Genomic DNA, 27,751 nt, shown 5'->3' with positions numbered 1-27,751 from the left:
AATTTCATGGGGTTCTGAGCTTTCAGGCTGTTAATGAGCTGCCTGACCCAGTTAAATTGATACGAGTCTCAGACTCTTTCCTGTGTTGATGGTTTTACCTTGGAGACAGGTGGGCCTATTATGTCCTGTTACCTGTACAAGCTTTAATGGAAATTTGTTTTCTATTTCCCAGTAAGGCCCAATAGCTTCCTTCTCTTGGTTTAGAGAGGAAAATTGGATGACTTGAATCCATATGGTGGAATATGGCAGCCTTGGCCCTTCGTTATTAGTAAACAAAAATGATGTAATCTCAGGATGTTCCTCGGTTCCTCTCTATCCAGCCCCCCGCCCCACCAAATTGGCTTCGTTTTCCCATACACAATTTTGTTACTGTTTCTACACAATGTTGTTGTTTACTGTGAACTGACTAATTTAATATGTGTCCTGACGTAAAAATAGGTCTCTTCTGGAAGTCATCTGGAAAGTGAGCAATGCATCTGACAAATGAAAACCATTACTCTTTGGAGAGAGTACTTTCCAAGAGAAACAGGTACATCATCGGCAATGGACAATAAGTTGAGATGCAAGAGGGAGCCCTTTCTTTGCAGGGATATTATTTGCAGGACTGGAAACGACACCCATTTTTTAGATAGACTTAGGGGCTGTAGCCAATTAGCAAAATGATAAATAGATGATAAAATGAACTATGTGATGTTATGGTCAATTTATATGCTATTTCATGTACAATCAATGTATGCTAAATAGATTTAAATTGTAGGAATATAGAAGTATAATATTAGTAAAGCATGGCTGAAACACAAGGCCTACAGGCTGAGACCTGTCAGATTTTAGATTAGCCAGACTGTCATAGGCTTAAGAATGCTTAACCTGAGTTGGGTGACCTAGGAATAACCCTATGCCAACAAGGTCACAAGGTTACTGCATAAGATGTGCGAATAGATGAGGTTACGGAAAAATGTATTGCAATAGGTTGTAATGTATCGTCCAAGACGACGAGAAACCTGATTGTAACATCTTTGAATGTCTGTCTTGACTGCAGAGTACATGTCATGTGTAGATGCTAATGAGAATAAGAGGAACTACAAACAACCTATGAAAAACGGGGCACCCCAATATTCATAGGGTATGGAAGTACAGATAAGGAAAAGAGGATTGACACCTTAATGCATATGCATAAGGTGTTAGATGTAGAATTACAGAATTAGTCAGTTACCCAACCAGGGAATCCTCTTTTATATTATAAGAGTGGGAAGACCCAAGGGAATATCCATGGGAAAACCCCAGCAGGGACTATCCCTCTACTGGTGTTCAATTAGTGAGAGGTCCATCAGACCCTAAAATATCTTTGAGGATATGAGTATGACTACAGTTATAATTATTGCATAGGTTTTTGTAGGATTTCTATATGCATGGGTAATTGTCACTTTACTTATTGCTTTAATGTAGCTTGTCATACAGATAGTACTTTGTATTTGTGATGGTGTCTGTGGTCATTATCCTTGGACTCTGTGTGTTCCTAGAGCCTCCAAATTTGAGAGAAGCGCCAGAGGCAATTTCACTCTATTGACCTTGAAACTGTAGCATCCGGAGCTGAACCCATGGTGGTGTAATATAACATCACTATGTTCACCTTAAATAAAATAAAAGGCTACAGGCCAGATCCTCAGCAGCACTGGAGCAGTGCCTGACATAGGTGAGGAGCAAGGGAGCAGATGATGCAATAATGATTTTACACCACTCTTATTCCCTTCCAATCCTATGGCTATCCAGAGGGTCGTTTGGACCCTGGTACAACATAGAGCAGATTCAGGGGGTTGTGGCCACAAATCACATTTCCAGCTGTAGGGAATAACCAAAGTGTAGCATTGCTCCAGCCACATCCCCTTTCTCCTGGAAAAGCCTCCTACAGTGTCTCTACATGGAGGAGGGATTCTTACTTAGGTAGTTAAGCTAGATTGCTGTCTGTTTTGAGCTGTTAGTTCTTAGAGCAGTGGTCCCCAAACTTTTCACGTCACGCCCCCACCTTACCCCTGTCTGGGCCTCACCCCGGGAGTTAAATTTGGGAGCCAGGGCTGGGAGTGGGGCTGAGGCTCCTGGGGGGGTGCGGGCAGGGGTAAGGGGGCCAAGGCTGGGGCCGGAGCCAAGGCTGGGGCCAAAAGCTGGGGCAGAGCTGGAGGCAGAGTGGGGCTGGGTGGCACTCCCTCGCCACTGCTGATGGGGGCTGGCCTGGGCCCTGCTGTGTCCCCTTGAACTTTCCTCCATGCCCCCTAGGGGGGTATGCCCCACAGTTTGGGGACCACTGACTTAGAGGAAGATGTGGCCCTTAGAAACCAGCGTGCTCTTGAGTACATTCCATCTTTTCCCTGCTGATTTGTGCATTCAATTGGTTATAGCTGCTGTGTGTGTTCCTTCCCCTTCCTACAAACTGATCCCATCTATGGGTGGGAATAAGGGAGGGCCTAGCTACCAGCCAGAAGGTTTGTTCCTTATTGTGCATGAGCACAACAGCTGTGTGTGTTAGAACATGTCAGATCCTCATTGCCCCTTTATAAAAAATCCATAGACTCTGTCTATACTAGGGACATTTTCCACTTTTCCTACCATGGCTGACATTGGTTCAGCTCCCAGTAACACTGGGAGAACTAACATAGACGGCCCAGTGGCTGCTGCTGCTGCCACTGTTTCAATTAGAAGAGCTCTAAGCAGAAGTTTAAACGTAGCATTTAAAACGCCGACAGTCTGTCTACACTAGGGCTCTCAGCATTGCCAACACTAGGTGAGCTAATTCAGTGTTAGCAACAGTTAGACATTTTTTAAAATGTCCCTAGTATAGAAGGACCGTAGAGAAAGACTAATCATAAGCTTTGCCTTTCATAGAATCATATCATATCAGGGTTGGAAGGGACCTCAGGAGGTCATCTAGTCCAACCCCCTGCTCAAAGCAGGACCAATCCCCAGACAGATCCCCCCCCTTCCCTAAATGGCCCCCTCAGGGATTGAACTCACAACCCTGAGTTAAGCAGGCCACTGCTCAAACCACTGAGCTATCCCTTTCATTTGGGAGGATGGTATACTTCCTGTACACTGGTATTATCAAATGCACACCCATAGAACATAAACAACTTACTCACGCCTCAGTCACAGTCCTTGAAAGACTCTCACCCATCCATATGCCAACACTTTTATACATGCATTTCCATGCTAATACACACATACAGACACTCACATTCATATACATACTATGTAACTGAGCATTCTCATATCAGAGAGATCAGATTAACTATTGCTTTACTCAGATGAGGTCACTCTTTTCTGTGTTAAAAAGCCTATAATATTTGTCATCCCAAGTGCCTCTTACAGAGTCAGTTCTGTGGGATCCACTGGTTCCTTCCACCGCAAGAATTTAGCACTAGAGCACAGGTCTTTGAGCAGGGCTGATCTCTTGGATTAATCACTGTATTGCTTCACTTCAGGAGTCAATGCAATGTTCCTTCCTCTCAGGTTTTAATGGGTCTATATTGAGGCAAAACTACTATGGAATTCAGTGGAGGGTTGCCTGAGGATCTCAGGATCTGGTCCAGGGTCACTGAGGATTCTTGTGATCATCAGTATTTTTGGAATCTTCATGTTATGTCCACATCCTCTGTGATCATCAGAGCAGGTAGCTACTCTGTTTTCTGTCACATCACCGCCTGGTAAGAAGGGTATCCATGCCAGGAAAGTTGGGATAGTCTGGGGTCTGCAAAACAATCTGTGTTTTAGCTAGCAGACTAGATTAGTATTTTTCTCTGAGATAAGAGTAGGTGGTTAGCTTTACAAATCTAGCATTAAGTCTGTAAATGGTATTGAACATATAGAAATGGGTATAATTTCTTTCTTTCAGTGTGACTTCATGACTGATACTTTATATATCACCCTATTACATGATAAACTACACTTAGTGTGAAACAACATTTGTTTTTCTGTTCTGGATGTGTAAGGAAATTGGGGACTAGCTGAAAGAAACATCTGGACAGTGTATGGGGTAAATTTGCTAACATTTATTTCCATATTCGGCTAATAAGGTTTTCATTCAGTACGCAAAGGTTCCTCCCTATTCATTATTCCCAATTCTCAGTCTCTCAAATAACAACGAGTCTGGTGGCACCTTAAAGACTAACAGATTTATTTGGGCATAAGCTTTCGTGGGTAAAAACCTCACTCTCAAATGTGATCCTTACTTCTAATCCAAAAGAACAAAAAGATGATTTCTTCCCTTTTGTTGTGCTCCTCTCTGAGTCTTTCTGTTCCTTCCTTCCTTCTTTTGGTTTGGATAGGTCTGCTGTTCTTGTTTTCAATTTCAATCCATCCATCCGTCTCTTCTAAGAAGTCCTACTGACAAGCTAATAAAACTTGTGGCTTGATCATTTTATATATTGTCTAATTGTGGACTCTTCTACCTCTGGCGTGAGAGGTGATTTGGGGCCATTCTGCCAGTTCTGCTGCCATGGATCTCCCTTATGTTGGGGATAACCCTTGGGGGCTGTTTCTGGGGCCTTTATGCTGCTGGAACAATTAAGTAACGTGTATTAAATGTGCTTACTACCTGTTCTAGTTCATACTCATCTAATAGTCTTTCCTCTGGTTCTGTCACTATCCCACCTTCTCTCTCCCCCCCCCCCCCCCCCCAAAAAAAGGGTTTGCTATAGCTTAGAGTTTTCCCATAGGTTTCAAAATTCTGCACATCAAAGAGATGGCAGTGTTGTTCAGATTTCCATCTTTTAATTTTCAAAACAAAGCACAAATAAGAGGCTAGCTGAAATGTTTCCAGGATTCTGTAGAGCAAATAATAGATATCAGACTCATACATTAGCAGATTATATTTTCCATTTCCCTCTGAGATTTCTTTAATCAAATAAAACTGTCAAATGTAATAAATAATAATAATATAATTGCTACTGCTTACGGCTCTAGAGCTATCAAAGCAGCTCTACAGGAGCGGAGCCGTCCATTGTTTTAGAATGATTGATTGTTTATTTCAAACAAAATCCAACTACCAGTAAATGGTGTTTTCATTATTAGAACAATCAGGGAGCCATTTAGGTTGAGGGGACATTGAGAAAATCATCTACTGGAGTCTGTTGCCCTGTATTGTACCAGTGGAGACTTGTTTATTCCTAAAACATCCCTCATAGACATAGTTATGAGTGATGTGATGGTGATTCTGCATCCATTCTTGGCAGTCCGTTTCATTATTTAGTAGTTCTTGTAATTGTGACAGAAGAGGCAAATTCCCATTTATTGCTATAATACTTCATCAGGAAACATATTTTAGGTTGGGAAGAGAGCCCATAGAAAGTATTATCAGCCACTGAGGATACACCTAGTTCAGTGTCCAGTTGGGTTAATTGTTGAGTGTTCTGAAACGTGATGTACTGGTAACAGAAGACACTCATACTCTTGTTTTTAAGAGAGAGGGTCACTGAGTTTAAATAGGTTTTGTGTTGCAATGCGAAACAGACAAGGAGGGTGACACCCCTGCACAGCCCTTAGAAAAACCCAGCTGCTTTGGCCCTTTGGTTATTGAGGGTGTTGCCATTCCAGGCACGTACTCTTGGGCTGGGAGTTTTAATCTCTTAGGGAGGAGTTAGAACATAGTCTTGTAAAATTTAGCACTCTGAGATGGAAATGCCAGTTCCATCTCTTGTTGTTAGCTTTCCGACAGTAACCTCTGAAAATGGCAAATGATGAAAACTAAAATAAAAATGAATTAATAAACTAAACAAAAAACCGCTTTATCTCACTTGTTTTCTCAGGACATCACCTGGGCAGAATACAATCTTTGTACTGTTTGCTTTTAGCATCCTGGTAATGCTCAGATACCATGGAGATGGCACATTATAAATGCATAAATAGGTGGAGACCACTAATTGGCTGAAGGTTTGAAAATAGCTGCTTGTTTGAATTCAATTGTGCTACATTTGTGCATTATAAGCTGCACTCTGTTTTTGTCTTCCAATAGCTCTATTCAACAATAGATACTTGGTTGAAAATTAGATGAGCAATACAGTATTTTGTATTCATATCCATTCATTTCTCTCCCAGAAAAGAAATAACCTCACCTGTTGTCCAGATCTTAAAACTGTGACATAATTATAAAGCTTTTCCTGTGCATAAGTTAAGCTTGTTGCTTCTTGATTTGCTCCTCTGAGCTAATGAGAATAAATGAGCCCTATCTTCTTTTTGACATCCTTTTAGACAAGGGTTGCTGTCTTCCATTCTCGCTAAACTATACATTTCTATTTTTTAAAATCCCTCACACAGGTTTAATTTTCAAACTGTCATCACTTTTGCTCCCCTTCTATGAAATTGCTCAAATTAGTCAAATTCAAATATTGCTCACAATAAACAAGACTGCACAAAGGTGTAAAGACCTAGCACTAGAGAAGAGACAATAAGTGCTCCACATCTGCTTTCCTCCAGCTGCCATATTATTAGAGCCATCCCAGCAAAACCCATTGGAAGCCTATGAACTCCTATCTTGTCCACTTCCAGACAATTCCTGATTAGTACTAGTGATATGTTGCATTCAGCACCAACCCAGGGTAGTTTCCTTAAATAAATGTCAATATTATTAAAAATGGATAAAGACCCAACCAGGGGATGGAGAGAAGGGAATATACCAACCTGCTGCATGGCTTCCTGCATATGGGAGTAAAATTATCTGCATGTTTTCAGCTTGGTTTGCCCCTTATCCGCTGTGTATAGGCCACTGTGTATAACAAGGGATGATGCCATTGATGAGTCCTCTACCATGATAGAACATATTACTGCAGAGTGATGGTCAGAAGAAGCTTAGTGGAGATGCCCCTGTTTCCATGCCATTTCCAGTGTCACTCCCGAGAATAAGCCCTGTCACTTCCCATCCTGAATAATTCCATTTTTGGAGGCTTCCTCACATGGGATGATGGTTCAAAGTATTAGCTGTTTACCTCTCTGACATGAAGGTAATCTGTGGGCTTCGGGTAATCTAATTCATCACTAGTAAACTTCTCTTTTTGCTTGTGTTTTATCATTTATTGTTTACTTATTATTTTCAGCATCATTTGCCACCTTCAGGAGGAAGGCTAACAACAAGGGATGATCTGACATTTTGATCTGGGGGTGGCCAGCTCTTGTAAGACTGTGTCAGAACTTCTCCCCAGAACATTAAGTCCTCTCCTAAGAGTGTGTACCTGGGAGGGTACCAGCCTCAGCCACCTGCGGTCCAAAGTGGCTGGATTTTTCCCAGGGCTGGGCAGGTGTGTCACCTTCCCTGTGACTGTTTTGCATTGCAACAAGAAACCCATTTTAACTCATAGAACCTTCCTCATCAGCAACAGGATTTGAGTGTCTGCTGTTACTAGTACAGCATGTTTAAGAGAATTTATTCTCATCAGTTATCCAACTCAGTCCTCAATTAAATGCATCTGCAGTGCTGTTAATCCTTTTTGTGGGCTCCAATCCCCACCGAAAAACTACATCAATGTCCACTGTTAAATGCAATATTATCAACAAGCATGTATTTCACACTTGTGGCTATTTATCTACATCACATGCCTACCACACTATTCATCGCAATAATTCTCTGCTGAGGAGACAGGCCTAAAGATTGGACTAGCAGAGGCATTTTGAGTCAGGAGAAGCAAGGGGCATCAACAGAACTGTCTGGGGCCCAGGAATGAAATAGCACTGCTGTTGCATATGACATTCGCAATAGACAAGCAAAGCTGTGTGGGGATGCAAAAGTGACCTGTTAGAAGGTGCAACAGGTTGGGATTGCCTCGTTGGCTGAGCTTTGTGGAAAAAGATTTTGCAGCCCTTGTTCTAATTATTGTCAATGGTTATCACTATTTAACAATTATTCAATAATTTAAATGTTCATGGGAAGCAGACACATTGTGTGTCCAAAGCAAATTGATGTAAAAATTTGAGTGAATATTTGTGGAGTGTTATTCTTCAGCACTTACCCCAGTCAGGTGAAGGTGGATGGAGGATATAATAATGAAGTGTAGGCATGGATTAAAATCATGCAGTTGAGCTAGTCTGTGGAAGGTGTAGAGTTTAGTGAGGTATAAATCGGCTAATGGATGAACACAAATACAAATAAAAATAGGGAGGTATTAAAAGCGTGTGCTGGTTGCTCTAGTGTCCTGTCTAGAAAATTCCCCACTGTTGCTAATGCAGGTTCTTCTCAAATGGTGAAGCACATTGGGAGCCATAATGTAGATTCAACACCAGCATTTTATCCAGTCCTACTGAGTGTAAATGTAATCAGCATGGACCTAAAAATGCCTGCAGCGCCAGTTACTATGTATACTAGGTTTCCTAATGTTGTAAACACAGAATGGAGCTGAACCAGGGTTAGCAGTGGTAGATGGTGTGACAGCTGAGTTTCAGGCTCAGGACTTTTTTCCAGTTCTCCATGTTATGCTGATATAGTCTCTCTAGACTGATCCCACTCCCATTAAAATCAGTGGAAAGTCTCCCATAGACTTAGGGAGTTGAATTGGCCCCATAGGAAAGAATGTTGGATTTTCCATAGTGAATCAGATCGTTGGTCACTCAAGTCTGGTATCCTGCTTCCAGTAGTGCCCAGTTTTGGAGCTGGTACTTCAGGAAGATAAAAATGTCCAATGATTAAGGCTAAGATTTTGTCACGATTATTTTTAGTAGAAGTCACAGACAGGTCAGGGGCAACAAACAAAACTTTTACTGAAAATAACTGTACAAGCTGCGGCAGAGGTGCACAGCTCCAGCTGCAGCCTCCACTGCGGAGCAGGAGACACGGCCCTGGTGGCAGCCCCCAGCGCAAGCCGCGGGCAGAGCCATCCCTAGGGTACGGCGAATTCGGGCAGCTAGCCCGTCCCCTGCGCTTTGGGGGGGCCCCGTGTCGGCCGCCCTGAATTGCCGTACCCTAGGGACAGCTCTGTGTGTGTGTCGTGCGGGGGGCACTAGGCCGGCCCGTGGGGGTGGGGTTAGGGTGCCGGGGGCCAGGCTGGCCCGGGAGGTTAGCGGGGGGCCTGGCACTAGCAGCGGGGGTCAGGCCCGCACTCACCGACGGGAAGCGGCAGCAGTGACCCTAGCCCACCCCACCCCGCCAGCTTCCAGTGTTGCTCGGGGGAAGGGGCGGAAGCCAGAAAGAGGCGGAGCAGGGGTGGGGGCGGGGGCTTGGGGAAAGGTTCTGGGGTGGGAGTGGGGTTTGTCCCGGGCCCTATACCCCCCTAGGGATGGCCCTGGCTGTGGAGCAGGAGGGCACATGGCCCCAGCAGTGGCCCCCACCATAGGACTATGTGGGGAGCATAGCCCTGACCCCAGCCCCAGCCACGGCTCCAGCTGCTGACAGCTGAAGCTGAAGAAGTCACGGAGGTCCGGTAGAGTCACGGAATCCGTGACTGCCGTGACCTCCGTGACTAAATCGTAGCCTTATACCAATAATGCACCTAGCTAATTGTGAATGCCCTGCTCAGGAGTGTGTGGTGGAAGAGATTCTTCCTTGCCCTCTGCTGAGAAGCTCTCACCTTGCAGCAGAAAGTTTAGTTACTCATATCTGTGCATGCATAAGTACAAATATTGTTGGCCAATCTTTTTTTTTAAAACCCGCTAGAGGAGTGTTTCTCAACCTTTATGATGCTGGGAACTGGCTTGCTGCCTTCCTAAACTGTGTCAGGGAAATCTGAGACCTGCGCTGGTCCACGGACCAGTTGTTGTGAAACACTGAGCTAGAGTACCTGAGTGTTTGACAGCCCGCAGCAGTGAATTCCACAGGCTGACTCTGTGCTGTGTGTGTGAAAGGCTGTGCTGTGCTGACGTTCTGCTGAGTACAATGCCTCTGGGATTCCATATGAACTGCAGGTATGAGGATATGGAGGCACAACTATTGTGATTACCTCACAGCCAGTCTGTAATCAGTGTCCCAGTTACGTCTGTACCTGACATGGAGAAAGAAGAACCAAACCAATACAGCCACCACAGGTAAAGATGTGAATTGTGTGATTATTTATTCTTGGGGTTTGAGTCTCTCCTGTCTTTGCATGTTGTGGAATCATCTAGACCTGGCCAAAGTGTGTGCAGTGGGTGTAAAGCAGAATTCTCCACTCACTTATGCCAGTAGTAGCGTCTTACAGTCTCTTTAGTGATGGTTTGCACAGGGGTGGATGACAACTCAGGGGGCAAGGCAGTGGAGAATCAGGCCCATGTGTTCCACAACTTACTATTTTCTTATGTTAGAGTTTGTTGTGGCTACAGGAGCTGAAACTGGAATTCAATTCATGAACTAAGAGTGAGTGAAAATAAAACAATTCATTTGTTACAAGGACACATGGGAATCCATTTGCATCAGCCTTTGTATGAAAGGCCAGCTACATCCTACCTTAGACAAACTGTTGCCTGGTAATTAGGGTTAGTAAATAAGACCTCTGGAGCAGACAACAGGAAAGGTTGAAGTTAATGGGAATTGTGGGTGCTAAGCAGTTCTTAGGGTTATTTTTTTCACCTATTGGCTTTACAAACAGCATTTTCACTGCCTGTCTGTAGAACAAATAAAAGTCTGTGCTGAAGAGGTGCCTAAATTATCAGAGGCTAGCATTTTGTAGGAAATTTATAGGTGCCTTTCTCATTGCAATGTATAGATGAGAAAGAAGGAGTTCTTGTTTTACTCTATAACGTCAGATCAATGGTCCTTTGTTATGGTATTTTACATATAGATATGCTTCTGTTTAGCTACTACTACTACTAATAATAATTTAAAAAAAAAGCAAAATGTCATAGGATAATTACACCTTGGAAAGGATTCCCTAACAACAGAGGGTCAGATCTCAGTTGCACTTCTGAAAATCAGGAGTAATTCCACTGAAATCAATGATGTATAACCAGTACAAGATCACAATGAAGCCCACTATGCTTTGTATGTTCTGTATTGTTCATTCTCTTTAGGGTAAATACAACATGGCAATCAATTCCTGGCTGGCAGCCTACTGAACTGTAAATGAATTATGATTGCGTGGGGTAAAGCAAAGGTGGAGACAGACTTTCAGATATCCCCAGAGCCTTGAAATTCTTACACCTGTCTATTGCCTACGTCTCCTGCACCCCTCTGATCTTGGCTGTGGTATCCACCTCCTGCTCAATGAGAGAGGATCACAGGGAGCTGAGGAAACTTCCCTTTTCAGGGGCTGTTTTTGAGTGACTTAGGAGCTCTGTGGACAATCACAGCCTGCCCCACATCTTTGAGTTCTCTTTTGCATCAGGTCATTTTGTTTGGTCTAATTTTCAAGTCCAAGAAAGAATAAATAACTGCATATGGGACCATACCTAAGCAACACTGAACTTTGGGGGTTATTTGAATCTGGAATTAGAACATCATAGCTTGCCACAGTGGGCAGAACAAAAACCCTGGTTTTGAACACTGCGGCGGGGGGGAGGGGCGCGTTCATTTCTGGATCTCAAATTTATGGCTGAGACATATCGCTATAGTGATCTAGATGTAAGAGATAATAGTGGTTTCCTATTGTCTTGTTCCAGAAATGCTGGGCTGTACCTCCATTGTGTATTCCTGCTGGGATGAGGGATGGCACAGCAGGAGTATTAGCTCATGGAACTGTGGGGTTTCCCTAAGTGTCAGTCACTGTTTCTTTGGGCTTGGTAAGTATCAATTTCTCAAGGAAACAATTAATTCCATGACCAGATTTACAGGAACAACCTATCCAGGAAGAGTATCTGCAAACAGTGAGGTGCATACACTGGGTATATTATGTCCAAGCCACTCCTTCCACAGCTCACTCCTTCCCAGACACCTGCTCTCCGTCTGCCACAACTCTGAGCACCTTCTCCAGAGGATGTGAATTCGGGTCGGTCTTTAGCTCTGAAATCAGCAACAGCTGTAATAGGGGAGCAGTTTTTTGGAGACAGTCCCAGCTCAGGAAAGAGCATCAGCTTCACTTTGTACCCATACAAGTGAAACAAGTGTATCTAAAGTTATATATTATACAAGACAGAGGGGGACGACAGGGGTTTATCATTAACCTGAAGTCTGTGAGAGACATTATAAGGAGAGAAGAAGGAAAGGCGCTGGAGAAGCAGGCAGGATGGACTCCTCCGACAAAATCAATAACCCTGCTGACATCTCAGTCATAGTCATCTATTTTGTGGTAGTCCTAGCAGTGGGACTATGGGTATGTCTGGATTTTTCTTTATTAATGAAAGTGTGGTTTATTGGGTTTTAGGAGAATGGCTTTGTATATTAAAACTATAATTGTGTAAATTGCCTGCTGCTTAACTGGGGGATGAGCTGAAAGGTGGCAGGATGGGGATTAAGTTGGGCTTCAGTGGGGCAGTAGGACCTGGTATGAGATCTGGATTGGGGGTGAAGATGATAAGATGGTGGTGGAGGGGAGGATAGATGGGGCTGAGGTGAAGGAGGAGTGTGGATGGGGAAGGAACTATAAGAAAGGGCCAATGGATGGAGATCAGGATAATGGTGAAGTGGACATTTTTAGCAGATTAGAGTGGGGACATGGTAAGGAACAGAGTGGGGGTGCAAATGGGAATGGGATGGTAGCGGGGGTGAGTGGGGATGGAGCAGAGGAGCCTGCAAATAGGAATTTGTGATGGAGTAATAGTTGGAGTGAAGTGTGAGAGGTGGGGTAAATGGGGATTGCAGTGGGGTTGATTGTGGTAGGAAGGGGGGGGTGAGTACTGGACTGAGTTGTAAATGGTGGGGACTGGAATAGAGCTAAAGGCGGAGGAGAGATGGTAATGGAGTGGCAGATGGGGATTGTTGCGGGATGGATATGAAATGGACGAGAGAACAGACATGGTCTGGACACAGGAGAATGCCAGCTTTTCATCAGTAGGACTTCACTGCAAAGAGCAGGTGCATTTAGACTCTGAGGAGGAACAAATCTCAGTGAGGACAAGTGCTGCTGGTGTTAGGGTCTTTTCTGTTTAAAGCAGATACGATTGTGCCTCCTCGTGAAGCATGCTGATGATGCAGAGGGAAGTACAGAGACTGCAGCCTTAGAGAGAAGAATTCTTTCACACCTAATAGGTGAAAGGCAGATATTGTCCTATTAGAATAAATCTTGATTCTGCATGGTTCAAAGGAAAAGGGCAGATAGTGTTTGTACTAATGTTGCCTTAGTGGAAAACACTTGTGTGTCACTAGATTGAAGAGCTGATATCCCTTTCAGGAACAGAGTCTGTATTCTATCTGAGGAGACATCAAAGACTGTCCATGGGGAAAATTCTGCTAGTCCCTTGAGGAAAGAGCCAGCAGTTAACAGAATGAGTCAGGGAAACCTGCCCCTCAGTGACCTGTGCGCTCCCCTGAAATAACCCAGGAGTTCATGCCATAGAACAGAGCAGGCAGCTGCAGACAAAATCTTCCACACTAGCAGCCTGACAGAGTTTTGAAAAGTGATTAACTTTTGATGCCAATGAACTAGTTAATGTTTGTTCAGCACTTTGAAGATGTGAAGTACCTGCACCTGTACCTCTGGCTGAGTGTATTGAATGCCAAGGGTTGGATTGTACCAGACAGCCTGTCCATTTATTTCCCCCCACCACCTCCCACAGAAGCAAAACACAATTGAGGGCCCATACCTTTCATGAGAGCACTGCTTCTTCCTAGTGCACCCTGGGGCGCAAGCAACCTCAAAGGAGCAGGGAAGAATGGGGAGGAGGCAGGGCCAGGAGTCCCCCCATCAGCCCACTCTAGCCAGCCAAGCTGTCCATTGACTCAGAAGGGTGCAGCATGCTCTTCTCTAAGAGGTTTGGTGTCAGAAACGCCTCCATTGCATCTTGGGCAGCTCTGGGAGGGAATCAGGCTTGTCCCTTAAAGGTACAATCTGACCTGAAGTATGATTATTGTAATTTATTATTGACTGTAATTCTTTGTAACATAAACTCATGGGGCAGAAGAGGGCTGGTAGGTGGCATGTCAGGCACTGGAGCATTGAAGTTTGTAGTTCTGAATAGTTTCTAAGAAGCTTAATGTTAAATGTGTCTCTTGATTCAACTATTGTATGTAGTGAAACATGCCCCTGTTTGTTTATTTTCTTGCTTCTATATTAAGATCAATGATCTGGCTCACTTTTTCTCACACCCTCTCTGGGCCCGATCCAAAGGATCATTGTTTGCAAAGGGTTTTGGATCAGGCCCTGTGAAAAATGTGAGGGAAATTTCCCATGAAGTCACTCCTGACATATAAAATGAGAGCGAGGAAAGTAATTCTTAACTGCTACTCTGTGGAAGTGAAGAAAGGCTAAAAAGTGAAGTGCGGGTTCCTTGATGATCTAATCAGAACAGGAAAGGTTAAATTGCCATGCAGTAGATTCCTGCAGGGAATCTCTGGAGCACACTAGTATTGAGTAAGAAAGCTCGGTATGGCATCTCTAGTGCATGAACATAAAACTCGCTACATCAGCAGTTTTGAGGCCTGCTCACCTGAAGGAGTGCTCCTATGAGTGACAGTTTGCAGGCAAGGCCCTTGGTTAGTGATGCATTTCTTGTTTTATTTTTATTGTATAGTTCATTGTATTTTAACATGTGCGGTGTTTAGATTTGGGTTTTGCAGGCTTTGTGTAATGAAAGTTGAAGCAATAAAGCTGGAATGGTTTATTTATAGATTGATATAAGAATCATTGCTCAGTCATTGTCAGGTCATATTATTCCCTTCAGATTCTTTCTTCCCTGGCCCTTTTTGATCATTACATTGATTCCTCTTTCTCATCACTGCCCTGGTTGTTGATGCCATCAGGCTATAGTTGGCTTATTAGAGCTGAACATTTTTAACCAGTTTTTTTTTTTTTTTTTTTTTTTCTTTCCAGGCCATGCTCTCAACAAACCGAGGGACTGTGGGTGGATTCTTCCTAGCTGGACGGAGCATGGTGTGGTGGCCGGTAAGTCTGCAATACTGTGTGTGTGTGCGCGCGCGCGCACAAAGGAATTGTACTTTCACTCCACACCACACACAATGTTTGGCTGCTCATCACTTTATCATTTCAGCATTTTATTGAATGCTATGTAATTACTATTTTCTCTGGACATACTGAAGTTTTCCACTGAGGGCCTGGCTCATGTGAGGTGATTGCTGTTAGGTACAAGGTACAGGGAGGAAATGATTTGTAGGTGTGGTTTCTGTGGTCCTGCTGTATTACCTTTACATGGCTGTGCAATCTAATCCTTTGTTGTAACATTGCAAGGAGAGAACCCTGTAATGTTCATAATAAATTGCTGATAACAAATCAGAGTTTACATTTATAATAATAGTACTTAGCACTTATATAGCACATTTCAGCTGTATATCTAAAAATGCTTTACAGAGGAGAGAAGTATCATTATCCCCGTTTTAAGATGGGGAAACTGAGTCACAGACAGGAGAAGTGACTTGCCTAAAGTCACTCAGTGGCAGGGCTGAGACTAGAATCCAAGTCACCTGAGTTAGTCCAGTGCTCTCTCCATTAGGTCACACTTCCTCTAGTGAATGAAACTTCCTGGGAAAGTAGAAAACCTTCTAGACAAATGTGATGAATTGTCTAGGTGTCACTAATATGGTACTTTCGTGATCATCGTTGCAGTTCAGCTTGGAAGGAAAACTTTAGTGATTGGTTATAAAATCTACCCCTGATCCTGCAATTGTACCCATGCAGCAGGACCTTTGCACTTGAGAGGAATTTGATGCAGGGCTCTGTCCATGTGAATCCAATGACGGGATTGGGGCCTTAGAGAACTAAATAAATATTTACTGACTGTAGGAATTTTCAGAAATTCCTGCCCCTTTTTCAATGTCTCCATTCAGTGTTGCCTGAATTGGGGAGGAGTTGGGGCTGCCACTGTAATGATAAGAGCATTGTATTTCCCAGCAGGAGGAGGAACCTCATGAGTAGATTAGGCCTGAGAAAATTCAGGTCCTAATAGAAACCATTGTGAAATAGAGAATCTCAAAGTTATTTTAAGGTAAACTTGTTTTGTTTAATCAATGGAGTGACACTGCCATGAAAATGGATAATAGTGGTAAGTCAGGACCCCTGCGTGACTGACTGTAAATGCACTAGACCTGATCCTCTGCTGTTTTGCATCTTGTGTAATTCTTTATACCTGTGAACAGTGAGTATAAAACAACCTTCATTCAGGTCCAAATGACAACACAAGGTGCAAGGCAGTGGGGGTATCCAGCCCAGTGTCTACAAGCGCAAAACCACCATGGGTTAGACCCTCAGGCTTCGGTGAGTCCCGTTGCACTGCTTTAAAGAACAAAGGGGACTTGAAGCTTCCCTAAAGGGGCAGCTGGAAATTCCCCTGACACAGGGGAGTCCCCCAGGGACATAAAGCAATGTAGCCAGCTTTACATCGCCTAAACCTCTTGTCCATGTAGGAGGCATATCAGAGGCCAGAGGGGATGATCCTGTACTGCCAGAATTGTCTCCAGGATTAACATTTGCTTAGAGCCATCTTTGCCTCCTCCCTGTGAGCTCAGTGCAGCTGAGGAGGTACATTCCTGATTACATTCTCATTAATCCTTCACTTTGGAACACCTACATACCCTCCCTCTGACCTAACAGGAAATCTCTTCCTCTCCACCCTTGGCAGCACCAAAGCAAAAGACATGGCAAGCTCTCAAATCCCTAGTTAAACACTTACATTAACAATACTATTCTGGAGGGCTACTCTGTTCAAGGGAGTGTGAGATTCTGAAAACCCCTTTTCCTGGTTTTAGAGTCTGGGTGGGGCTTGAGCCTCCCAGGGGGAAAAAATAACATAAAAAGTTCAAACGAAGCAGGAAATGCCAGCTTCATGCTGCGACAGCTAATGCAATATGTAATATTTTAGAAAAGTGACACTTCCTGGTTTCACCCTGGGGCAGTGCCATGTGTGATTATAACCATGTGAGGATGTTCCAGGGAAACCTGTGTGAGTTATTTCCCAAGTCTGTAGATGTGGATGTTGCTTTATAAATGGACCCTTCCTACCATAGTATATTCATTCCTTTGACTTGCTTACACGATTCATTGCTTTCTGCAACAGAGAATAGAAGAAAATATATTTCTAATAACCTAGTATAGAAATTAAATTTCCATTGGATTAATTTCATGCTTCAGTTGTCATCCTGTTCCCTGCTATACCAAGCAGCTATGGGCATAGGTTGAGGATTAAGAAAAGAAATGAGGATGGTGTTTTTCCCCTGTTCTTTGTTGATTTCACATGCATAGAAGTTTCTAGTTGTGGCTTCTCCAGGAGTACTTCCTGATAGGAACAGTACTATGAACCTGTTAATTTTAATGGCACAGCTGTGATCTAGTAGACTAGATGAGGGGCTAAATGCAAAGTAGTTGTAGCCGGGTCAGTCCCAGGATATTAGAGAGACAAGATGGGCGAAGTAATAACATAAAAGATATTATCAATAAAAGTTATTACCTCAATCAGGTGAACTGGAGTGAAATCTGGCATCTGACACTGACTTGCTTGTGTGAGTGGACAAGTCACTTTCTCCTCTGTGTCTAGTTTCTCTAACTGTAAAGGGGGATAATGCAGTTGAATTAGGCAAAAACTGCCCACTTTTGGCTCAAATGTTTGGCTTAAAAATTGACTTTAATGGGAATTGAGGATGGTTGGCATTTACCAGGATGAGAGTGTGCACTGGTTAGCTGTTCCATCCAGTCTGTGGGCCCAATTCATCCTTTAGTATTGCTCCCCTTAAGTCAGCAGTGCCAGAGATTAATTGGATTCAATAGTTTCAATAGTTGCACTGAATCCTCTCATTAACTCACGTTCTCATTGATTGCCAGAGGTCCATGGTTCATTCCCATAGGCCATGAAAGCTGTGGCCTCTCCTTGGGCCTGCTCTTGGGATTCAGGCACAGATGTTCAGGAAAGACATGTATGTCCTATGACTGCAGAGGTGTTAACAGGCCACTCTACCTTGAATGTCCCTTGGGGTATGTCTACACTACGGGATTAATCCGAATTTAGATAATTCGAATTTGGGAAACAGGTTGTATAAATTCGATTGTGCGCGGCCACACTAAGCACATTAATTCGGTTTTTAACCACATTAATTCGGTGGTGTGCGGCCACACTACCCCATTAATTTAACCACATTAATTCGGTGGTGTGCGGCCACACTAACCCTAATTCGAATTAACAAAATCGATTTTGGGGCTACTCCGCTCGTCGAGGTGGAGTACAGAAATCGATTTTAAGTGCCCTTTAATTCGAATTAACTGGCTCTGTAGTGTGGACGGGTGAAGGGTTAATTCGGATTAACGCAGCTAAATCCGAATTAAAGTCGTAGTGTAGACCAGGCCTTAGAATATATGCTAACTACTTATGCTAAAAAATCTGTTGCACCTTGCATTTTGCCGTGAGATTGGGAGCACCTTTCCCAGACTGGAAGAAGAGCTCTGTGTAAGCTCGAAAGCTTGTCTCTCTCATCAACAGAAGTTGGTCTAATAAAAGATTTAAAAATTGTATTAAACCTAATGTTAAAAAAATTATATAATACATAGGTTGGGAAAAGAGTGTCTGTACATCTGGGTATAGTGCTTAGATTATCCACAACTATAAAGTTAGTTTTTAAAAGTCATATGATACATAGAGTACATAGTCAGCAATAACCCAAATTTAGGTGAATAGATTTAACAATACAGTTTAGATATTAGAATCCGAATACTCTGGTACATCAGTCGTGAAAGGTTGTACAGAGATTTGGTTGTGGAAAACAAAATATATCAATGAGTGGAGATTGTCCCTCACTATTGAGAATTAGGTTGGTTGTCCATTGAGAAAATACAATCCACGAGGAAAGTATTTGTTACTTTCCTGACTGCGCTTCTCATCGGCACTCCAGCTCATCCCTCCTGGTATTGCCGATGTCCATGGTATGTTCTATGTAGATGTCCCTCGACCACCTGATGGCATCCGACACCAGGAGTTGCCGCATCAGCCGAGAGTAGCGTTGACCGATTCCGCATTCTCTCAGCACTCGCTAGTTACTGGGGTCCCATGCGCCTAAGGCGCCGACGATCAGTGCATGTGTCTGGACCTGGTAACCCTTAGCTCTCAAGATTACTTCAGTTGTAGCTACTTGTGGCTCCTTTCAAAAGCCAACTTTCAACATCATAACCCTTGACCATGGAAACTGAGTTTTCCTTACCCCACCCTTTAGTTAGAAGGATGAGGAGTTCAGCTAGATAATTGTCTGAAGACAGTGCATTGTCTTACCAGTGTAGGGAAGTATACAAACAGAAATCTTGATATCCAGGGTATGTGGCCAAACTCTCAGTATTGACAGGGCCCTGGAAATAAACATACACAATAATAAAAATGTCAAGTCAGGGCCTCAAATACCAAGGAGCTCTGGTTCACAAAGAAATGTCAGAACCTAATCTATTCTTAAGGAATAAGTATTAAAGGAGCAGAGAAACCAAAGAACATAAATTCTCTAGGGATCAGAAGTTATTGTTAAACACAAAGAGTTTAGTTAATGGTAACTGGGAAATATATGGAGACTTGTTTGTGTGTTACCCTTAAAACAGAAATTAAATTAGCTCTCCCATTCAGGATCAGTGACATATTAACCTATGGGCTGGACAGGCCAAGGCTTAGGGCAACAGTAAATGAGTAACATTCAGCAGTCAGAAAAGGGAGAGAATTGGGACATTCAGGTAATTTTCACTTCAGTTTAACATGGCCATGCTTCGCTATTGCCCACTGGATAGGTTTCTCTGATCATTGTGTCCAGAGGATTATTGTATACTCAAAGTTCTGCCTGTTTGTTGAATTTAGCAGGGCTGTAAGCAGCCTAGGGGTGGCTACTGGGGATAAATATTTTGTTTCCTGTCCCTAGGTGACGTGGACACTTTTAGTCTTGGCCTAGGGCAAGAGATAGGGAGAACAATGATGGTTGTTCAAGGTAAAAAGATCAACCATACATTCCATCAAAGTGAAGCTTTCATAGGAAAGAAAATAATGAAGTAAATCGAACACCTATAGATTTCTCCAAGCCCTTCAGTGGGATGCCTCTTCCCAAGATGGGAGGCATTAGGTCTGGTGCCTGCATATCTAAGGGTACGTCTATACTACCCACCGGATCGGCGGGTAGTGTTCGATGTATCGAGGATCGATTTATTGCGTCTCGTCTGGACACGATAAATCGATCCACTAATCGACGCCCGTACTCCATCTCCGCAGGAGGAGTAAGCAGAGTCGACGGGGGAGCCGCGGCAGTCAACTCACTGCCGTGAGGATGGCCAGGTAAGTCGATCTAAGATACTTCGACTTCAGCTACGCGAATAGCGTAGCTGAAGTTACGTATCTTAGTTCGAACCCCCCCACTAGTGTAGCCCAGGCCTGAGAGTGAAAGGGTAAAGTATCAAGCTGGCTTGCTAGCAAGTAGCAGCAGCTGTGTTGATCTCACACCCATCATGCTCATATGAATTCCCAGTGAGATGCCTAAACAACTGAAGGTTTGAAGAGGTAAATAATTGCACTTCAACAAGGAGGACACCGATGAATACACAGTGTAACAAAACCTAGGATTCTTGAGAGATGCATGTCCATCTCTTTTAGTTAAAGAATTGTGTGGCATTTAAAATGCAAAATGTAGAACATATGGAGTCCTGGGGAGGGCAGCAGAATAGCAAACCTGTTTTCCTTTCTCAAGGACCTGAGTCTTGATAGATATACAATGAGATTTTACAGAGGTGCCAGCTAAGCAATATGATTAAGGGTGGGGAGAGCTGTAGATTTGCACTCATACACTTGTGTCCCAAAGAATGAAGTAGAAGAACCAGTTTCATTCCACAACGGTAAAGTCACCACCAAAAGAGGCCCAGCATGAGGTTAGGAGAGGAGTGGTATGTATAGCACACTGTAGGGACTAAGGAATTTTTATTTAGGCTGCTAGGCAAAGTGTCTTTATGAGGCCTGTGGGGCAGCAAGCACCAGGACTTCTGGGCATCAAAAAGTGAATGAAAATAATAAGGTGAATAGATTAATTAATAACATGTAAAATATAGTTACTTTCATATAGCTGCATCCTGATGGTAATTTCCTGAGTAGTGAGCCCTTGTCAAAAGATTTTAAACTAGTTAATGTTCCACATTTCCTCTCCTTCTCTCTTCCCAGTTCACTTTTTTACCCTGTTTCCCTGCCACCAGTCCTTCTCCCCTTCCCCTAATCTTTCATTTCCTCTCTTTCCACTATCACTCACTAGCTGAACAATTGACCCCTTCCTTTGCAAACCCTCCTGCCCCTCTCCTAGTTCCAGGCCATCCTTCCTGAAATAGAGTCCCAGTGCTAACTGGTGGAGGGAACCCTACTCCTTGCAATTCCCTCAGCCGGGAAACGGGCTGAGCAAGTGTATCCTCAGGGCCTCGCAGCCTGTGCAAGCTCTGTATCTCTCAGATCAGTCCAGAGGAGAAAAGAAAAAACCACACCCCGTCTAACTCATCATACCTCTGAAATAAGGGGAGGTGATTAATGGCCAGATTCCGGAAAATTGTAATGCTGGCCCTGTTGTGAAGGAACAACTGTATGGTAACATAGAGTAGCTTGGAAAATAGGTCAGAATCCTTTAGCTAATGCAGGGTTATATTACAATACTCACCTACTCTGACTGATCAGATTCAGTATCCAGCCCTGTTGCGGACAATCCAAAGTTTAAGTCTCAGTTTTCCTTCCTTGTACAGATCATGATGTTTATGATGTTTCTAGAACAAGGCTGGAATTGAACAAGCACAAGTAGCCTAAGGGAATTAAGCTCCTTTGAAGATCCCAGCTCTAAATATTAAGTGGAATCTCTTAGACACCTGCTTTACGTAGATGTTCTAGTTTAGCTAATCATAGTTAAGGCTAAGATTTTTGTCATGGTTATTTTTAGTACAAGTCACAGACAGATCATGGGCAATAAACAAAAATTCACGGAAGCTGTGACCTGTCTGTGACTTTTGCTGCTGCAGTTCCATGGTTTCTCCTGCCACTATGGTGGCTGGGAGCTGTGGGGTCCCCCCGCGCGTGCGAGGCTATCGTCTGTCGCTGGAACCCTGAGGAGGGCCCCTTGGGGAGGCTGTTGCCTGTCGCTGGAATCCTGCAGGGGGACCTTGCAGAAGCTGTCGCCCCTCGCTGGAACCCTGCGGGGGTCCCACAGGGCTCCAGGAGCTGAAGCAGAAAATGTCAGGGAGGTCTCTGGAAGTCATGGATTCCGTGACTTCCGTGACATAAATGTACGCTTAATCATAGTAACTGCCATAGATGCTGCCAACCATCAGCTAACCTCAATCACATAACTTTTTCTTGCTACAAATTACAAAAGTATTGGAGCAAACAATGGAAATCTATTTTCACAGTTCTGAATTCAAAGATGTGTCCCTATATATATATATATACACATACACGTAATTACATTTTCCTCCAGCAAAGGGTCTTTCCTATATCAGAGAGAGAAACAGAAATACAAAGCAATAGATTTGTAATATTTGCATTGCTTTGTTCTGAAACCAGGAATAATGACTGTTGTGTTAACTGAAATCTTTTGCTAATTGCATTGGTTTTTGTTTGGCTTTGTATTTTTCTTTAAAAATCAACAAAGAAAATACAGAACTGCTTGGGTAAAGCTGGAAATGTTCCTGTGAGGGTGAGTGCTCCAATGTGCCCCACATTTAGGGGCACTCCAGGCACGCTAGCTGGAGCTGTCATTTTGGGCTCTTCATTGGCTGCTTTTGTCACCTGAAGCTGTTGAAAGTGCAGTGTGACTGTTAAAAAGGCTATTTTGAGCTTTTAAAGCAAGAGCTAGGGTGGAAAGAACAGATTTAATGAGAATCAGAAGATAATGTGGTTAATCATTTCTGATGACTGCATTCCTAATAACTCAGAATGAGGTTTAATAATTTATTTGCAGGGGATTGAGTGAACAACAGCTGATGATGAGGTAAAGGTCAAGATGTAGAATTTTCCCCAAATAGATAAAGTTTTGATAAAAAACATTCATATTTGCCCAGAAGCCAGCCTTCTCAGCAATGAGTTCCAGTTGCTGGTGGTGCAGCTAAAATCTCTCTTTGAGGGAAAAAGCCTGCCTACTTCTCTTTTTAAAAGACATTAACATTGTTCTCTCTTTTAGAGACTGCTTCTTTCCCATTAAAGGCAGTGGCAACTGACTTCAATGGAAACATGATCAGGCCTATTGGCCAAATCCTGAGAGGTACTGGGCATCCACAATTCACATTGACATCAGTGAGAGTTGTAGATGATCTGAGTATCTCAGAACTTGGCATGTAATGTCATTGCTGAGCTGTTATTCTTAGATGTTTTCACAGGTCCGAAGGAAGATAAAAGCTTAATTCCCACTCTGGGGCCCTGATGGGAAAGCACAGGGGAAGTCCAGGATTGAATGTACGTGGGGACAATGAATCCCTTTTCTTTAAGAACATAACATAAGAACGGCCATACTGGGCCAGACCAAAGGTCCATCTAGCCCAGTATCCTGTCTTCTGACAGTGGCCAATGCCAGGTGCCCCAGAGGGAATGAACAGAACAGGTAATCATCAAGTGATCCATCCCCTGTCGCCCATTCCCTGCTTCTGGCAATCAGAGGCTAGGGGCACCATCCCTGCTCATCTTGGCTAATAGCCATTGATGGACCTGTCCTCCATTAACTTATCTAGTTCTTTTTTGAACCCTGTTATAATCTTGGCCACATGAAGGAGCTTTCATCTTTATAATTAGCCTGCTCTTCCTCTTTGACTCATTCACTGATGCCACTAGTGTTTTGTTATATCACAAATTATTACTATGGAAACACTTATGATGTCACAAAGAGGATAAGTTTCTTGATGGCAAGACTGGAAAAATGTGAGGAAATCCAGGATTGAACAAACGCAGAAATTCCCTGTAGTTCTGAGAGAGCTGTTCCTTCACACAAAGACTGGAAGAAAACATGAGATCACTATGAAGAAATTAGGGGAAAATAGAGATGGGGAAAGAAGTTATGGAATTCTCTGTTCCGTTTTGTTGCATGCCTGGCATATCTTGCATATAAAATGTGGCAGGAAGAATTATCTAGTGGTTAGAGCACAGGACTGGCAGTCAGGAGCGGTAGATGGTATTCCTGGCTTTGACATATCCTCACTACTATAAGCCTCGTTTTCAGTAGCTAATTTCTATATTAAAATCCCCCCTGCGATCCACATGAGCTTCAAAAAAGAAGATTGAAGTTAAGTTAAGATTGAAGACGGAAGATTGAGTTATTTTTTTGTTGTGACACTGCAGAGCTGACTGCAGTGATTAGGGATTTGGGGGATTTTTGCCTCCCCTACCTTTCAGACCCCCAGGACCCTACAACCTTTCTTTCAGTGGCAGACACTGAGTCTCTCTCCCTGTTACAATAGATATGTAAACTTACTCCAACTGACTGTATAGTGGATGAGGAAAGTATGTTAATCACAGGAACTCTATATATGCATTGTAAAGCCCTTTGGGATCCTTTAACATGAACGGTCTATATTAGATATGAGAGGTGATTATTATATTTAATTATCAAAGGGCAGTAGCAACTGGTCAGTACTCAGACCCCCTCCCTTATACACTGTTCTTTCTTTATTTCCTCTTTTTACAGTTTCTTTTCTCTCTGTGTCTCTCCTAGATCTTGAACAAATAGGAGTGGGGAAAAACACTTCACTGACCGTCTTTTTTTCATTTCTAATCACTGCAGCTCATGTGTACCCAGGGCCTGCTCTAGCTTTTTTGCCGCCCCAAGAAGGGCAGCCGGACTGCCGAAGCGCAAAAACCCCCCCCAAAACGGCAGCAGCAGGGAGCGTGTGGAGGGCGGTCAAGGCGGCTTGCAGGGGGGTGAAGGGCGGCGCCTGCCCGCTCCCTCCGCCCGTGGGCAGCCAGGCGCTGCAGCCCGCTCGCAGCCGGGTGAGAGGGGCTCCCTCCTCCAGCCTTGGGGTGCCTCTCCCGGGGACTGCAGGAGGTGCTGGCTCAGCCGCTCCTTTAAAGGCGGCTGGGCTGGGCTGGGCTTAGAGCGGCACGGGAGGCGGAGGCTGGTGCAGGCGGCGGGGAGTGGCGCGTCCCGGGGAGCCCGGTGGCACGGTGAGCGGCAGGGATCGCTAGTTCCTGCCCACCCGAGCTGGAGTCCGTGCCCCTGCAGGGCTGGGCTGGGAGTGGCAGAGCTGCAGACTGGGCTGCCAAAGCAAAAAAAACAAAAACAAAAACAAAAACAAAATATGGCAGGGCGGCCGAAATGTGCCGCCCCGAGATTGGCCGGAATGCCACCTCTTACAATGTGCCGCCCCAGGCACGTGCTTTTTCCTCTGGTGCCTGGAGCTGGCCCTGTGTGTACCCTCTGCTTGCAATATCCAAGCCAGGCTTTTCCCCCTCTTATTCAAGCATCTGACCCCTAATACTTCAGTTCCTGACCTTGTAAATCATGGTTTGCTGTGTTTTGCTGCCTCCAAAACTCTCAGTACAGGGAAACGATGTTCACAGCTTCTCTCTCCATCTTCTCCCATTGTCTCTTTGAGTTGTTTGATGAAGAATGAGACTTTTTAGGTATGATCTCCCTCCTGTGAATCACTGTCTATTTTTAATACAGCGCTAACTTCTTTCTCTTTCTTTGGCATCTCTCCAATCAGCAGTTGCTCTCTCTGTGGGATCGATACAAAATGTTTACAGGTCTTAGATATCAACATTCCTCATTTGCAAATCCATGATCAGCTGTCACTCGCATGTACTACAGATGCCCTTGGGTGTAGTGCTATACCTATGATAGCAGCTGCCAGAATCTAATTCAGTTAACCTATTGCCCCCTTGACGAAAGCAAACCAAGTGTAAAAAGGGTGTTTCCCACTGGAGAGACAAGCCGGCCTTAATGGCTTTTGGATCTTAAGTCCAAAGAGCTGTATCTGATTTTCCTGGCGGTATCAGCCACTTGTCCTTGGAGCAGCTTAGACATATCACATCAGTCTTTTGCCCTAGCTGCCAGGGCCATACATCACCCATGTGTTAGTTGGACAAGTTCTCCAAAGAGTCATAATTCTGTATGAGTGGAGGCCACGTGCTCACCTCCAGTGGAGGAGGGAGTATTACCATTCACCAGTTTTCCCTCTGGCTGAGTTAATATGAAACATCCTGTTATGTCCTCCTTGCTTGTAGGGATGATGGCTGCAATGTTGGGTTTTAAGAGGAGAAAATATTGGGGGATCTTCAAGGTTGTCAGGCACTCAGATCCCTAAGTGATGACACACAGGAAGTCTGAAAACACTAAATAAGCACTGGTTTTTAAGATATTTGTCCTGAGCCCAGGATCGATGACCCAAGTCTGTTCTTCTCTCTGTTTCCAGATTGGTGCTTCTCTGTTTGCCAGTAACATTGGCAGTGGGCACTTTGTGGGCTTGGCAGGCACAGGAGCGGCTGCAGGAATTGCCACTGGAGGATTTGAATGGAACGTAAGTGGTACACATTTCAATAAAATTGTAACCTCGGAGGTATCCAAAGAGAGCAGGTGAGCCCACATTGTCTAAAAATCCAACTCACTTCAGTGTTGTCAGAGCCCTCGCCCAGCAGCACCTGCTTCCCCCAGGGCTGGCGACTGGCAGAACAACCCACCACAAGAACACTTTGTGTTGATTCCCATTCCCCCAGCCTCTCTCACCACTCCCACCTCCAGTCCAGCTAGTGGGGAAAGAAAAGCCCATTTGCTATATTAGGAAACCATGATCTCCTCTGCATAATTTTTCTGGGTGATTGGTGTGTAGGAGTTGGGGGGAGTCGTCATCGTTTTTCCTTTCTTCCCAGCAGTGAGGAATTCAATGTTGTCTTCACTCCTTTCTTCATCCCAAGAGCCCCTTTCTCCTTCTCTGTCTTCTCATTCCCCTCCCACTAAGGGACAACTGCGAAGGAGGTCAGAGGCTACCTTGTAATCCACTATCAGTGCTGTTCTGTTCTCAGCCTGCTGGGGGCAGACCCTGTCTATAACCAAACACCTCACTTGATTAAAATGACTACAACTACTGCCCGGAATTGGCAGAAGGGCCATAAGGGTTTGGAAAAGGGTAAGATAATGTGCCTCCTTTCCCCAATCAGTCTATCTGTAGCTCTCCATGGACTCAGTATGTGCACCAGGAGGAGATGCAGGAGTTGCGCAACACATCCTTTATGCTGTATTTCCCCCTCTTAGATCCGCAGGTCATAAGGTGCAATTTGCATCACATGTTACTGCTCCCTGGAGAGGAATTGGGGGCACAGCTCCTTGCAGAGCATTTTGCTGTTTACCTGGTGCTCTGGGATGACCCGTTGTGAGGGGGGAACATGGATGAGCACAATCCTTGGGATCCAGCCCTGTTTTTCCCTTGGATCCTTAGACGCTGGAAGAATTATTGGCCATGCCCCCTGACTGTTGCACTCCATTGCAAGCCCCTCCTTAGGTTTTCTTAAAAATAGAATTGTGTGCTGGGTATAAAATATGGCCCCATATAGTTCTGAACTTCTTTGTGCATGGGGAAGGGAGTAGAAGCTCACTTGAGAGAGATACACACATTGGAATCAGGGCCGGCTCTAGGCACCAGCGCTCCAAGCATGTGCTTGGGGCGGCACTTTCCAAGGGGCGGCATTCCGGCTCTTTTTTTTTTTTTTTTCTTGGGGCGCAAAAAGCCAGGAGCCGGCCCTGAGCGGAGGTGAGCTGTGGCGGTGGGGGGCGCGGGGAGGGCCGCAGGAAGTAACCTGGGGGGGGGGGGGGGGG

The 27,751-nt window shown here is 44.3% G+C and overlaps 1 protein-coding gene across 1 annotated transcript in view; it reads left to right on the top strand.

The window, feature by feature from the left end:
• The first annotated feature begins 12,104 nt into the window (after positions 1-12,104).
• LOC112105310 (sodium/glucose cotransporter 1) overlaps positions 12,105-27,751 on the top strand; it is a 23,568-nt gene continuing 7,921 nt past the window's right edge. The window contains exons 1-3 of the mRNA XM_029913686.1: positions 12,105-12,191; positions 14,847-14,918; positions 26,355-26,459. Coding sequence (XP_029769546.1) covers positions 12,105-12,191; positions 14,847-14,918; positions 26,355-26,459 — 264 coding nt within the window. The remainder of the gene's footprint in view (positions 12,192-14,846; positions 14,919-26,354; positions 26,460-27,751) is intronic.

The sequence above is a fragment of the Terrapene carolina genome, unplaced genomic scaffold (assembly GCF_002925995.2).
Source record: "Terrapene carolina triunguis isolate 2854851 unplaced genomic scaffold, T_m_triunguis-2.0 Scaffold790, whole genome shotgun sequence".
Taxonomy (NCBI): Eukaryota; Metazoa; Chordata; order Testudines; family Emydidae; genus Terrapene; species Terrapene triunguis.
This window is presented reverse-complemented; position numbering and strand designations above follow the sequence as displayed.